Genomic DNA, 16,048 nt, shown 5'->3' with positions numbered 1-16,048 from the left:
TTTGAGGCGTATAAAAGTATATAATTTGAGGTGGGGACAAGTTTGGGCATTGACTTAATATATATGGACTGCTAGAAGCATATTCAGGTTGGTTCCATTTGTTTCTTCGCGATACTAGCGCCCTAAAAAAAAGCGGAGAATAAGTGCAACATTTTTGACGAAGTGCGAAAGGAACAAATATAGAAAAACAGAGAAAGCACTACCTTTTAACTACAGATGTCATTTACTAAAAGTTTCCTCTTTTCGCCGTCTAAGGTTATACCGCTAGTAGAGCTAGAAAGATGTGGAATCATTTTTTTTCAATTTTTGTATGGAAAAGTCAAACGACTAGCAGTCCATATATAGTAGGTCAATGAGTTTGGGTATGTAAAAAGAACTTCAAAACAATTTTTTTTTCTTCGCGGTCCTAATTTTAAAATTGTTATTTTTATTGCTTTTAGTCATTAATCTTTCAAATAAAATTATTCGCGTATTAAAATTCGTGCGACCCTAAAGGAAAGTTGAGCCTCAAATTTAGCCATTTGCTGGGTTGGGTTGTTAACAACTAACATTTCAGCTTTGATAAAGGTATTACAGAAGCTACATTTCAGCTTATTTTTAACTTTAGTAAGGTTTTTTGGCATGGGAAAAGGAGAACATTACACAAGTTTGACCCCTTATAGGAATGTACTTAGAAGGTCTATAAGAAATTTAAACGAAGCTTTACCGAAGCTTTGAGATTTGACAGATAGCTTCGGAACAGCTTGTATATCTCTTTGATACAATATGTCTTATCGAAATTAAAAAAACAACTACAAAAACAAAAAAGAACTTTCTTTTTAATTGGTTTTGATTTGATTTTAATTCATGAATTTTAGCTTTTAATCTGAAATTATATACAACATTCCATTAGTTTTTAGTATACATATCTATCGATAATAATTTTAAAAGTATACAATTTTTTTGGGATCGGGTCAAAATTCTGGCTTCAAAATTCTGCTTTTTTAACGAAAATTCTGTTTTTCAAAATTCTGCTTTTTAAAATTCTGCTTTTCAAAATTCTGCCAGCATTATACTTAAACAAAAAAATTCTGCCAATTCTGTTTTTTTTTGTATAGCATATGTTGACTAAAGAAAAATACGGGTTGGGGTCAAAATTCTGCCGGGGTCAAAATTCTTTTGTCAAAATTCTGCTTTCAAAATTCTGCTTTACAAAATTCTGCTTTCAAAATTCTGCTTTTCAAAATTCTGTTTTTCAAAATTCTGTTTTTCAAAATTCTGCTTTTCATAATTCTGCTTTTCAAAATTCTGCAAAAAATTAAAAAAGGGTTTGGAAAATGTTAAAATGCGCGCGCTTTTTAACATTTTCCAAACCCTTTTTTAATTTTTTGCAGAATTCTGTAAAATCATCTTTTTGAAAAATTATCTGCTTATTTGATTACTTACCTACATAATTTGTCATTTTTTAAATGCGAATTAATTTTTGTTTTATAAATGAATAAATTTGAAAATATTAAGAAAAGGTTTTTAATATGTATTAAACATTTCCGAAAATACCTAACTAAAAATTTATTAATTTATCAAATAAAGATGAATATTCAAAAATTTGAATAAGAAAAGGAATATACAACATCGGTTCCAATTAGTATACATATTTTATTTGAAAGAAAGTCAGTATATGCATTTCAAAAAATATTTGCGACACTTAAATAAAAAAATTTAGGAAAGTACCAATGTTGAATTACATTAATGAGGTCACGAAGATAGAAATTATTACATTAATGAGGTGTATTTTTTCTTTAGCCAGAGCATATGCTATAAAAAAAAACAGAATTAGCAGAATTTTTTTGTTCAAATATAATGCTGGCAGAATTTTGAAAAGCAGAATTTTAAAAAGCAGAATTTTGAAAAACAGAATAGAAAAAAAGCAGAATTTTGAAAAACAGAATTTTCGCTGAAAAAGCAGAATTTTGAAAAGCAGAATTTTGAAGCCAGAATTTTGACCCGATCCCGAAAAATACACCTCATTAATGTAATTCAACATTGGTACTTTCCTAATTTTTTTTGTTTAAGTGTCGGAAATATTTTTTAAAATGCATAGACTGACTTTCTTTCGAATAAAATCTATAACTTATTGGAACCGATGTTGTTTGATACAAAATATTCCTTTTCTTATTCAAATTTTTGATTATTCATCTTCATTTGATAAATTAAAAAAAATTTGACTTATTTTCGGAAATGTTTAGTATTAAAACAAAAATTAATATGCATTCAAAGAATGACAAATTATGTAGGTAAGTAATCAAATAAGCAGACAATTTATCAAGAAGATGATTTTACAGAAGCGCGAGCTTTTTGACATTTTCCAAACCCTTTTTTAATTTTTTGCAGAATTTTGAAAAACAGAATTTTGAAAAGCAGAATTTTGAAAAACAGAATTTTGAAAAACAGAATTTTGAAAAGCAGAATTTTGAAAGCAGAATTTTGTAAAGCAGAATTTTGAAAGCAGAATTTTGACCCCGGCAGAATTTTGACCCCAACCCAATTTTTTTTACCATACCCAGGAATCGAACTTCGTACCTATTTGGTGGCAGTCCACCACTCTACCAACTCGGTCATCCTAGTATATTCATTAATGAAATCAAAAACTTAATCAGTTCAAATAGCAGAAATGTCGAAACAAAAAGAATGTCAAGCTCAATACAAGCTGTATAAAAAGTAGTACCTGTGAGATTTCAATTTACAGAAGCTGTTGTGCTAGTTGGGTCTTGGGTATTACCCTTTAAGTACGCAGATCGCGCTAAATTTTAGCTCCCATAAAAATGATCGAAAAAAATTAGCCGAGCTAAAACGTATCTCATACAAATTTTTCGATAATAAAAATTGATGAGGGTTGGGTAGGAAATTCTTTGCAGCACTTAGTCGTTTAAAAACGAGGTCGTACAAGCTTTGTTTTCCGATTTACATTACAACGTTCGTTGAATTTTCCAACTGTAAGAATTCGCATCTGTCTTAAAGTTGTTTTTAAAGCGTCACTCACATGAAGCTGCAATGAATTTTTCAGATTAGAATAAAATAGCTTTCTGCTTTTCATTGAAATTGTAAGTAGTAAAATGTAATCGAAAATAAGATCCCAAAGAACCAGTATTGATACCTTGATTGCTGTTTTAAAAGTCTTTAGGCCACCATTAGTCTTTATCAATATATTTATTTAATGGGTAGGACAGTAGGTACACTTTAATAACAGAATCTCATATTTATTTTATTGCATATTTACATTTTCTTTAGTGTTTATTGATTATTTTAAATATATTCTTTGGAAATTTGCGGCCATTGACAACATAGGTAAAAGGTGTTTCATCAGCACTTTCTCTAATATCATTGCATGAACTCTGATTAATGGGAAACATAAAGGACAAATCTATGTCATATCTTGGAAGTTTTTCTCTGCGGATGTAAATAATCAAAGTTTTTATTAATATTTATAAAAAAAATTAAGATATTTTTTCTTAATACCGTAGAAAATTAATGACATTATCTCCAAGTGTGGGTTCACGGGATAAAAGTAAAGCTGAAAGATATCGTGGTGATTTATTCTTTTCAGCGCAGTGCATTATAAGTCCCCAGCTTTTGTAATCAGTATCCAATATGTAGGTGTTATAAATTCCTTCATCTGATAGAAATTTAGAAGATATATAATTTTTTTTTATTTTGATTTAATCATTTTACAAATATCTTCTGTGTGCATCCAATGAGCAGGTACGTCAAATTGCGGAATCATCCATGTAATATTTCCTTGCAGTTTTTCTTTTAAGGGATCCTCTGCATAAATATATGTAAAGTCCATAGTTACCTTTTTATTTGTGCAAAAAAAAAAAAACATTTATTCATGTGTATATAAAATGTAAGTTGTTGATGGAAAAATAGTTTACTTTAAAATATGTAATCTACCCTCCGATTAAAAGTTTCTATCAGAATTCGAACAAATAAATAAGTACTTTTTAAAGAGTGAGTACTTTGTGTTTAATAGTAAATCCAACCCTAAATCAGGCTTTTTCATAAATGCATAATAAATCCTTAATAAGAATTACACCAGATGTTTTCATCGCCAATATTAACGGATCCAAATTACCAACCTACTTTTTTTATTCAATTTTTTTTTAGTGTATAATATACTTCAATTTTTAATTTTTTGAGTTTATTTTTTAATTATGTAAAATACGTACATGCTCCATGATTTAGTTGTGAAAAAGCCTCTAACACAACTGGAATAGAACCAATTTTTTTAACTAAAGGGTGAATTTAATTTAGGTACACATTTTTGTACCTTTAAATCATCCTTTCATCATACTTTACTAAAGTTCTAGTACATCTATCAATGTTGGCCTATCCCTTAAAACCTAGCACTTCATATAGAGCATTTGGACGTTTGCATTTGTGTTAGAAAAATGTATTAGAAAAATGTTACACATACGCCACAGTGACCTTTGAAGTTTAAATTTTAAAAATGCAATCAAAGAAGCTACCGCTGCGCTGTAACAAAAAATGAATCTATTGGACTTCGTTCATTTATTTGATCAATAATATGATAAAAATAAGAGTCTGTTGCTATCGCCTTATGTTAAACCAATAAAAGTAAGTTTAACACTAATTTTCTTTCTTAGTCTTAGCCGGCAAGAAAGTATTCAAAAATGCTGCTTTGGTTTGGTAAATTCTAAGTATTTTCAAATTCAATCAAAAATTGTAATGAAGAATATAAACACTCGAAACGTATAGCTTAACATCGTCTATAAAGATCGGAAAGCCACTGTAGAATAAAGGTTTTTCATGAAAATCGACATTTTGTGATTTTTTTTGGAACCCATCTGCAGAATTTCGTAAAATCATCATCTCGCAAAATTTGCTGCTTATTTGAGATAACTTACTTGCGAGTAGGTACTATGTCAATTTTTGTAAAATTAATTTTTTTTTTTGATAAATCAATAACATTAAAAATATTGAGAAAAGGCCTTCGAAAAATAATTATTGAAAATTTTTTAATTAATTAAATTTAAATTAATATTCAAAAAGTTGAATAAGAAGAGAAATATTTATTTACAACCCACCAACATTTTTTTTAATTTGTTTTCAACGGTATATAGATGCGGGCTATAAGAAAGTCAGTCTAGGCAGTTAGAAAAGTACCAAACTTAAAGTATACAATTAGGTGTATTTTTGTTTAGTTAACGCATATGCATGAAAAAAAAACAGAAGCAGCAAAAAAATGCTTGCAGAATTTCGAAAAGCAGAATTTGACAGAATATAAAAAAAGCAGAATTTCGAAAAACAGAATTTTCTTGAATAAAAAGCAGAATTTTGAAGTCAGAATTTTGACCCGATCCCATTTGGTTTCAAACCGTAAATATGTCTATTATGTTTTTGAAAAATTGACTAAAAACCAAAAGTAATAACTCAATTTTTAAAAATATTATTTTTGTCAAAATTGAACCACTTGTTTGGAGACTAATTTAAAAAAAAACGGTTCTTTAAGAGGGACCATTCATAATTATACTTAAGAAAAAGGACGACTTTATTTTAAAAAGCACGAGTGAATTTTTCAACCAACATCGTATTCGATTATGAAGAAGTTAAACTTCCCCAATATTTCAAATAAAAAAAATTCGTTTTCAACTGTATGTTACTAACCTGTTTTCTGCCACAAAAGTTTATACTAAAAAATGTTCACATAATTCTTGTCCCTTATTTAAATAAATAACAATTCCTGCCAAATTCAACTATTTGTTTTATAATTTTATTATTTTTATTTGTGATGTATAACTACTTAAAGGCCCCTGAAAGCACCCTATTATTAACATTTTGAATAAAAAAATGTGTAATTTTGACCGTCAATGAATGATCAATTCAACAACATGTTTCATTTTTAGTGGCTAATACATTTTCGTTATAGTATTTTTTGCATTTTAACTTTTCGGGTCACTGTGGTGTATGTGGAACTTTTTTGTATTGAAAAATCTACATGAGTAATACAAATTGTTCTATTCCTGAACAATTAATTAATGTATCTTTGAAGCTTTTCAAAGAATAATTAAATTTTTCATGGAATAAGCTTTTCAGCCCTTTCAGTTTTTTAAATAATTTTGCTATAAGTAGTCAAAATTTGTTTATCAATCACCCACTTCGTGGGCTTACAAAAATAGTCTTAAAATTATGATTATCACAAATTTTCTGCTGTGAAATATGATTTTCATGCCCATATGAACTTGCGAAGGACATCTTTCGAGAGGAATAAGCCTTAAAAGTCATGCTTTTAACTCGCATAGTTTTGAAAATTAAAATTGAATATTATAAGAGGGGTATTTCATTGTAACGGGTGGGACATTTGTATACCTATTTTGTTGATCCCTCTTCAATTTCTATAAATAAAATGTAAGATATAAATGTACAATCAACATTAAATCTAAAAACAATTTTTTTTAAATCAATTTAAAACAAATCAATAAAAAATGTACCTACTTGAATTACATTAATAATAAAAGATAGGCTATTAGGATTCGCAGTCTGACTCATATCAATCACTTTCTCGAAAAGAATTTAAAAATCTGAAATGAAGACCTATTAACATTGATATGCCACTAACTATTTATGTACAAATATGTTCTCCTCACAAGAATAATAGAATTCAAGTGTTACACTGCCCTTGAAAGATCAAGTCACAGTGAATTTGCTCTCACTTTTTCAAAAGTACACACGTCCACTTACTAACTTTTCAAATGCAAATTTTATGACAACTGAAAAAACATACAAAAGGTCAAAATGATGAGCTCTTGTCCAACTTGAAAATTCTTATCAGCTTAAATTAAAGCATTTAGATCAACTGTCTTTCTTTTAGAAAAAAAGGTACATTCCACTTTCTAAGTCCACCTTTGTCACACAACCTCTAAAGAAAACATACAATACAATATATTTTGTTGTACCCTATTAAACCAAATTATTATTCAATCGTTGTTTTGCCAAGAAGACTCGAATAAAAACTTTCAACTGAGAATTCAAATTCTTGTAAAAAAAAAGAAGAAGAAATAAAACAATCAAGAAAAACTATGCACGCATCTCACAAACTCATTCCAAATATCTTTGTTGCAAGTGAAAGAAGAACCTGACTACAATACCAAAACAAATATACTTCGATTTCTACTTTTGTGTCTTTTTTTTCTGTTTCTTAAAATAACAAAAAAAAAATATTGGGAATAATTTAATTTAGATTACGGAAGTGATAGCATATCTTCTTCCAAATGTTGTAAATGCAATTACTATTTTATTCTAGTACTTGTAACATGCATGCAAATACTTACATGCTGATCTTGATCCGAAAATGTAAAATGACTTTGCATGCAGGCATATTCAGGAAGCTCCTCAGATGATGCATAATATTGGACGACATACCAAAATCCCATCATTGATTCCAGATCAAAGTTTCGTATGGCCTTCACCTGTATATCGCAAAAAAAAAAAAAAAAATTAAGAAACTACTTAAAGTCTACTTTTGTTAGAAGCATAAATTAGTTCACTGGGTGCGAGAGATGCATTAAATATTTGAATGTGATGGAGTTCTAAATAAATCCATCATCAACATGTTCGTCAGCCATCATAGAACCTGTAGAACGGCGGCGACCATCTGCAGAGATCGCGTATTTTGTGAAGAGTGGTTTCACCCGAAAACCCAGCGTGCATAATAAGTACCCATTAAGTGTGTGTGGTTGCTGTTGGTCAATGAGATTCGAATTCTTAGTGCAAGCTTTTTTTCCTTATTGTCATCATGTGAATTTCACCAAATGACATTGTTTGACATCGATTTAAAAAAAAAAGCCTTGAACTAGATTTTTTTTTTAATTTATAAAAATTAGGTACAACCCAGAAAGAATATAGATGAAAAATACATAATATTCAAGTAAAGGAAAAATTCTATAAGACTGATTTTGGTTATACAAATATCCGGTTTTTGCGATGTAAACCATTATTTTTCGGAGCTATTCGCAATTTTACCAAATCATTGATTTTACCGAAGCTTTCCCTGATTTAAGTGGCAAACTGACACGAATTGTGAAAAATTCTGATAGAAAAATCCGCGACCGTGGATTTTTATTTTTGGAAGGCAACCCGTGATTTTTCCAATTCCTGATTTTCCCGGAGCCATTCGAGATCGCGATGTACAGATATGTATGTGATTTAACCAAGGCAAGTCATGATTTTACAGGGGTAGGAATTAAACCGAAAAAAATCACGATTTCTTTTTGGAGTGACCTGTGATTTTACAAAAGATCATGATTTTACCCGGAAAACCGTGATTAAAGCGACTCAACTGGTGATCTAAGTGGGACAACCATTAATTTTACCGAAGGTTTCCGTGAGTTTACCCAAGTAATACCGCAGATTTATGATTAAATGCATTGAAAATGACTTTCAACCTGTGATTTTGACCTATAAAAGAAGTATAACTTTTAAAGCTTGTACATATGTATGTACAATGTACATACATAAGTATGCCCATCTTAAGAACCAATACAGGTTCTACAATTCAAGCCAAAAGAAATATTTTTTTAACTGATATTAACGGTACCTGCCTTAGGTCCTTTTCTTTGTTAAAAAACTTTCTTGCGATTTAACCGATTTCGATGAAATTTTTTTGTGCAAAAAGGTTTAAGTTTAAGAATTTTAAAATTATTTTTAAAGAATTTTAAAATTAATTTTAAAATATTGGATGAAAAAAAAATCAAATTTTTTTTTTCTAGAACGTGTACGTTCTAATCATCTTTTATTAGAAACAAGCAAAATACAAACTGGCGAAATTCATCTACCTCTTTACTTGTCACTATACTGCTGAATCCTATTAGGAACAGTTTCCAGCACAGCGCGCGATGGGCTCGATTTTAATGTTGTCGTTTGTAGAGCTCGCTTGATGATCGTTGCTCGTTGTGCCTGTCTTGGGGTTCGGCTCAGTTCGGTTTGGTTTCACTTCTTCATTTCAGATGCATTTTCTCTTTTTCCATCATCTTTCCGAGATTTTCAAGGCAAGACACATACTTAACGCAAACGCACGATAAGAAAAAGTGAAGAAAAGAACACAACTCAAAATCTCATCATAATGAATAGTAGCTTGGCTTTTACAATATAAAAACAAAAATTTAGATTTTATTTGTGTTTGGTTTATTCAAATGTTTATTTGCGTGCAAAGTTATGTGCGAGACGGGAGAGACACACCTTCGGCTAAGATGACATATATTTTCTAGGTCTCTCGCTGTCTTATTCGTGTTGCGGTGTTGCGGGCTTGCGACAGCCTCAGCATTCTTTCGCGCCTAGACCACAAAAGAGAAAAAGAACAGATCCAATGCAATATCATTGGCTCTATCAACTTTCTGGCGATCTTTCAAATATTTACCGATCGACTACCACGTGTGGCAGACTGGGACTACTGGCAGGTATCGCGGATGAAATTTTAAGCTAATTTCATGTACGAACTCATTTTGGAAGAAAGCGTGTCGAAGAATAAACTCAATAAGTTTAACTTTTTCTTACCGCAGGGCACTCCAACTTTAGGTCAGTTCGACGTGATGACCTTGAGAACCCGTACATCCATGGTTCCGCAAATGACACACACAAAAAAAGCAACAACACTACTTGTATAATGATATTCATATTTTTATTTGATTTTATCACTTTGAATATTAATTGCTAGTTTGAAGTTGAGAACAATAAAATTTTTATTCTGAAGCAATCAAAGTGCTAAATGAAACTATAGTCTTGCTGCGCAGCAAATAATGTTCTTACGTACTCTTATCAGCAATAAACTTGAGTTTGTGTGTTGGATTGCTTCCGCTGTATGTTGGCTTATTTTTAGATATCGAAGAGTTAAATTCCAGTGCCCTACCGAGAAAAGTTGGAATATTTATTGTATCAAAAGATTTGTATTTTCCGGACAATCAGTCTGGAGTTTGTTCTTGCGCTAAAGCAGGAAAACGATTTCTGCTGCAGCAGATCGTGCATCATTAAGTGGGAGATGATGAATTACTTCAATTCAGTCGTGGGTATGAGTTAATTTTCGTTTCGGTTTAATCGTTTTAATTGAGCCGGCCCGACCGGCCGGCAAAATTAAGTGTTTGAAAGTGCTTTTATATTCTATTATAAAATTTTTGTATTACAATTGATTTTTGTCATGTTAAATCCAGAGAACAGAGTGGATCATTCTAAATCTTTTACATACTATGCGATAAGTAAGCAGGGCGGCCGTGTCGAGAAGAATAACGAATCTGGTGGCAATGTTGTGAAAAACATCAGGAAATAAAGCCAAGTAGAGAATGACGGAAAAGTAGCATTGTATTCACAAGGATTAAGTAATGAACAACAACAGTGACAAAGAGCCCCCCCCCTCCCCCAAAATTATTAGATTCCAATTCTCCGCAAAAAAAAATAAATACTTACAGCCCCCTTCTTCTGTTGACTAATCTGTATAACATCCATAACTCATGATTATAGTTCTTGTAATTTTTTTCAATTAAAAAAGATAAGAAATTAAATATTTTATTCTTAGAAATGCCTACTGTTCGACTTAATTTAATTAAATTCTTGATTAAACAAGTTTAAAATATTTTTTTTTAGGATATTATTGGAGTTTAAAAATCAATTTTTATTTGGTTGAGGTTTTACAAATTTTCCCAGTTTTTATTACCATGCCCTAACCGACATCACTGGATTTTGGATGAAAAAATATCAAATAGCTATAACTCCAGCCTATGAACTTGGTGGTAAAACACACAAGTTGTTGTGGTAAAACACACAAGTTGTTGTTTGATAAGGTGCTTGTATTCATACCCAAAGCAGGCAAATTCTCTCATGTCAATCCGAAAGACCTCCGACCTATCAGCCTATCATCATTCCTTCTTAAAACCTTAGAACGAATGATTGATATCCACTTGCGTAATGTCATTGATCCCAATCTTATATCTACAGCACAACACGCTTATTGTAAAGGGAAATCGGTTGAAACAGCACTACATACTGTAGTGCGCACTATTGAATATTCCCTCCATCATAAAGAGTTCACCTTAGTTGCATTTCTTGATATTGAAGGCGCGTTCAACAACGTCAGCAACATAGCAATCACAAATGCACTGAAGAACCTTAAAGTAGATAGCTCACTGAGCGAGCTAATAGACCTTATGCTGAAAAGCAGAATTATTAACTCAACTCTAGGAGATTTCTCAGCAAGAAGATCTGTTAGTAGAGGTACACCACAAGGAGGGGTACTCTCCCCACTCCTGTGGAACTTAGTGGTTAATGAACTACTAGTCGGTCTAGAAGTAGATGGATTCAAAGTGATTGCATACGCTGACGACGTCGCCATTGCCATATCAGGAAAACATCTCCATACTATAATAGAACTAATGCAAACTGCTCTAAATAAGCTACTAAAATGGGCAACAAACTGTGGATTGGGGGTAAATCCTCAAAAAACAGAACTTGTCCTCTTTACAAAGAAATATAAAATTCCACAACTAGACCCCCCCTCTATTAATGGTGTTCCACTTAATTTTGCCAGCGAAGCCAAATACCTGGGTCTTATTTTGGATAGCAAATTAAACTGGAAAACCAACATACAAGAAAGAATAAGAAAAGCCACAGTGGCACTCTTTTCTTGCAAAAAAGCTATAGGGAATAAATGGGGACTATCTCCTAAAATAACTCATTGGCTATACACTGCAGTCATCAGACCTATTCTCACTTACGGGGTAGCAGTTTGGTGGACTGCTCTGGAAAAAGTAACATATCGAGACAAGTTAAGCAAAGTCCAACGTTCAGCCTGCATGTGCATCAGCGGAGCTCTCCGTTCGACACCTTCCGCCGCTCTTGATATATTACTCAATCTTCCACCCATAGATATATTCAGCAAGCAGGTGGCCGCGAGCACTGCTATTCGACTCCAAGCCATCTCTCAATGGACCAATAACTCTATTGGCCACACAAATATTCTGAATTCATTCGGATCAATCCACAGTCACTCCGACTACACCACCCCACAATTGGTTTTCGGCAATAATTATGAAGTCACCATCCCAAATAGATCAGAATGGGACAATGCCGAGTTTCTAAGAGATGATTCAATTCATTTCTACACAGATGGTTCTAAAACCAATGACGGAGTGGGTGGCGGGGTTTACTCCGATAGACTTAATGTTAGTCTCTCCTTCCGTCTCCCTAATCACTGCAGCGTGTTCCAAGCGGAAATAATGGCGATTAAAGAAGTACTGACTTGGCTCAAAGAAAACGTGATATCTACATCGGATATCCGCATCTTCTCTGATAGCCAGGCCGCCCTTAAATCGTTAGCTTCGGTTTCCACAAACTCCGTTACTGCCCGCGACTGTCGATCATCTCTCATGGAGATGTCAGAATAGTTTAACATTCACCTTTTCTGGGTGCCGGGTCACAGAGATATTCTGGGAAACTGTGAAGCAGACGAACTCGCCAGAAATGGAACTCTAATACCAATTTTACCCAATAAGGCAAATATTGGTATACCAATCGCAACGTGCAAACTCATGCTGAAGCAAGAAGCTATAGAGGCAACAAACATACGATGGTCAAACATTATAACTTGCCAAACGACCAAGCAGATCTGGCCTAGGCTAGATCCAAAACGTTCAAAAAATTTGTTGTCTCTAAGCAGATTGCATATCAGCTCTGTAATAGGTGTCTTAACAGGACACTGTCTCATAGGTAGACACGCCATAAGACTTGGCGTAATCTCTAACGACTTCTGTAGAAGTTGCCTTGATGAGGAAGAAGAAGAAACAATCCAACATCTTCTCTGCTCATGTCCTGCCCTTTCCAGTAGACGTAAAAAATACCTGGAAAAATATTTCTTAGAAGATACCAGTGAACTAATCAATACTGACATCTTCAACCTTCACCGCTTTATTAAAAGCTCCAACTGGTTTAATTAGTGAGGAATTTCCTCACAAAATCACGGTATCACAACGGACCAATAAATGGTCTAAGTGTGTCAGTTGTTTTCCTGACAGCCATTTCTACCTAACCTAACCTAACCTTGATAAGGTGCTATCAGATCTGTAGTTACCCTAACGTAGTAGATATTTTTTCACTTGGCAATTGAATATTACACCTTGCAGCCATACAATTCACATTTGAGTTTTATTGGGAACAGAGTTGGGTAATCGAATCGTTAATTACATTACATGTAATTACAATTAATTCGAAATGCAATTACAATTAAATTACCGTGTAATTTTATTGTAATTACATTATGAAATTACAAAAGTAATTGCATTGTAATTAAATATTTTGGAATTTGAAAGTAATTAAATTGTAATTGAAACTCTGAAATTAATTTCTAAATTAAATTAAACATTTTATTTTATTCAAACGAAACAAAATCATTCAATAAATTAATAAATATTAGCTGTGTTTTATTATTCCCGTGATCCAGATCAGATCATTTTATTTGTAAGTTTTACAATAATAAAGCAAGATCCTGCTTTTTTTGTAAGGGAAATGAAAACAATATGATTTGATCTGGATCACGAGAATAATAAAACACAGCTATTATCATATTACACGAAAAGTTACAATAAAATTACTGGTAATTTATTATTTCTTTAAGCAAAACAAACATTTCAAAGTTTGTGTCCGATAACTTATTTCACCGCGTCGCATTTATTATGTCCGCAAATGAAAAAAGCCTTTCAATGGGAGCGAAGATTGAAGTATTGTGTTGTACTTCAGGAACAATGGCTTTGCAACTTGCCACATGCAACTTGCCACATGCAACTTGCCACATGCAACTTGCCACATGCAACTTGCCACATGCAACTTGCCACATGCAACTTGCCACATGCAACTTGCCACATGCAACTTGCCACATGCAACTTGCCACATGCAACTTGCCACATGCGACTTGCCACATGCAACTTGCCACATGCAACTTGCCACATGAAACTTGCCACATGCAACTAGCCACATGCAACTTGTCACTTGAAACTTGCCACATGCAACTTGCCACATGCAACTTGCCACATGAAACTTGCCACATGCAACTTGCCACATGAAACTTGCCACATGCAACTTGCAACATGCAACTTGCCACATACGGCTATATCTCGGAATTTTGAATAAAATGAAAAAAAAACTTTGATGCCCAAAGGTAGCGGGGACTCTAAACTACATTTGGGTACAACTCCCATCCCTGTAGGTCTACGCGTTCTCAAACCGGGAGAACTTAAAAGTCAAAAAAAAATAAGCCCGATTCTGAAAAAATAGGCATGATGTGGCGGTTTAACATGGAAGATGATTTTTTAAAAATCTGACAATGTGCAAAGCGTAGGCCCATGACCCAAGCCATCATTTGGCATCACTCCCAAAAATTGCTCTCAAGCGGTTTAGCTTCGAGGAGCGTTCAAAGGTTCGGGGATTTTTCGTAAAAAATATTTTACCCCAACTTTCAAACGCAATTTTCTCGGAATTTTGAAAAAAATCCAAAAACCGAATTATACCACTATCGGGTAGCTGAGAATATAACCTTTCATATGGCACCACCCCCATGTCTCTGGGTCAAAGCGTTCAGCTCCCAGAAGCTTTTTCGCGCCCCCAACTTACAACGGCTATATCTCGGAATTTTGAAAAAAAAAATGAATACAAAATTTTTGATGCACAAAGGGGACTCTAACCTACATTTGGGTACAACTCCTATCCCTGTAGGTCCACCCTTTACATGTGGCATAGTTCTTTGAAATCTTAAAGGTTTAGATTTTGGTTTTATTTTGTTTTTAAATTATAATTACTTTAAAATTACAATTTTAATTACAATGTAATTACCTTTGTAATTTCATCTTTTTAATTACAATAAAATTACACGGTAATTTAATTGTAATTGCATTTCGAATTACATTCATACTATGAAAATCTTCTTTATTAAATAAATGTGGTAACTTTTTAGTTGAAAGTCTTCGTAAGGCAAACGAATCACAAAGTTAAAAAAATAGCATTTCGAAAAAAAATATTTTTTTAAAATCTTATGCAAATTTTATTAGACTAGGGGGATAACATTTTTTATAATATATACACTCAACTACGACCGACCCATGTTTAGGATAATTTCCGATTTAAAAAACTATCTTTGGCGTAAAACATAATGCTAGTTTAAAGGTACCTATAGAAATTTTGGTAAATGCTTTATATAGCCTACTTATTAAGGATTTTACAAAATATGGGTCTGATTTCGTCAGCCTTCGGGTTACAAAATAACACACATTCAGTTATATTTATTAGATTTTCTTAAATTGGTTCTTAAAGGTTAATTTTAATATTCTAAGCTTGCTGGAAATATGTATTTAATTTGGCTGTAGACAAGGTTACTTAAATTCTTACCTATAATCGGATAGTTTTTTCAAAAGATAAAGTAAAAAATACTATTACCTATATTTTATAAGCAAACAAAATTCACAAATTCTTGGCTTTTTAGATAATTAAATAAGGGAGCGATTTCTTTTTGTGAATGTATTTGTGTCCAAGTGACCAATGAAAAGCAAAAAAATATACAAAACTTCATAGTAGGAACAAAACAATGTAACATTTGTTTGTTTTGTTCACTAAAAATGATTTATATTTCACAAATAAACAAAAATTGGCTCTGGTTCTTCATTTCTTTACAAAATTTTGTTTTGGTTTGACGTTTTGTATTTGACAAAATTGTAGTGTTTGTGAAAATGTGTGTAAATACGTCTCGATTTAAAAGGATCGATTCTTCGGGAAAAAGTAGCGAATTTTTCATTGGAATTCATTTAAGGAAAAAGTAGCGACTGCAAGTCGACTGCAGATCGAATTTTTGGTTATTGAGAATTCGACATATAATATTTTTTCTTTTGCACTATCAAGAACGTATTTTTTTCTAGGTGCCAAAGAAGAAAAACATTAATCGCCACATGAAAAAACATCCATTGAAAAATGAACTGACTGTGACCTCCTGGGAAAATTTTGCATGACCCACCGGCACCGGTGGGTC

At 32.4% G+C, this 16,048-nt stretch overlaps 2 protein-coding genes across 2 annotated transcripts in view; one reads left to right on the top strand and one right to left on the bottom strand.

Annotated features, from left to right (window-relative positions):
* Nucleotides 1-3,215: 3,215 nt before the first annotated feature.
* On the bottom strand, nucleotides 3,216-9,669 carry LOC129910489 (uncharacterized). Its single transcript, XM_055987892.1, has 5 exons — nucleotides 9,550-9,669; nucleotides 7,329-7,466; nucleotides 3,709-3,832; nucleotides 3,496-3,652; nucleotides 3,216-3,426 (listed from the first exon to the last, which is right to left on the bottom strand). Exons 1-5 carry the CDS (start codon nucleotides 9,667-9,669, stop codon nucleotides 3,264-3,266), a joined length of 702 nt encoding a protein of 233 aa, XP_055843867.1. The 3' UTR covers nucleotides 3,216-3,263.
* Nucleotides 9,670-9,770: 101 nt separating this feature from the next.
* Nucleotides 9,771-16,048, top strand: part of LOC129910488 (uncharacterized) — a 44,715-nt gene continuing 38,437 nt past the window's right edge. Inside the window, exon 1 of the mRNA XM_055987889.1 lies at nucleotides 9,771-10,058. The gene's annotated coding sequence lies outside the window, so the exon portion shown is untranslated. The remainder of the gene's footprint in view (nucleotides 10,059-16,048) is intronic.

Source organism: Episyrphus balteatus, chromosome 2 (genome assembly GCF_945859705.1).
Source record: "Episyrphus balteatus chromosome 2, idEpiBalt1.1, whole genome shotgun sequence".
Classification (NCBI taxonomy): Eukaryota; Metazoa; Arthropoda; class Insecta; order Diptera; family Syrphidae; genus Episyrphus; species Episyrphus balteatus.
Note: the sequence above shows the minus strand (reverse complement) of the source record. Positions and strands in the feature narration are given on the sequence as shown.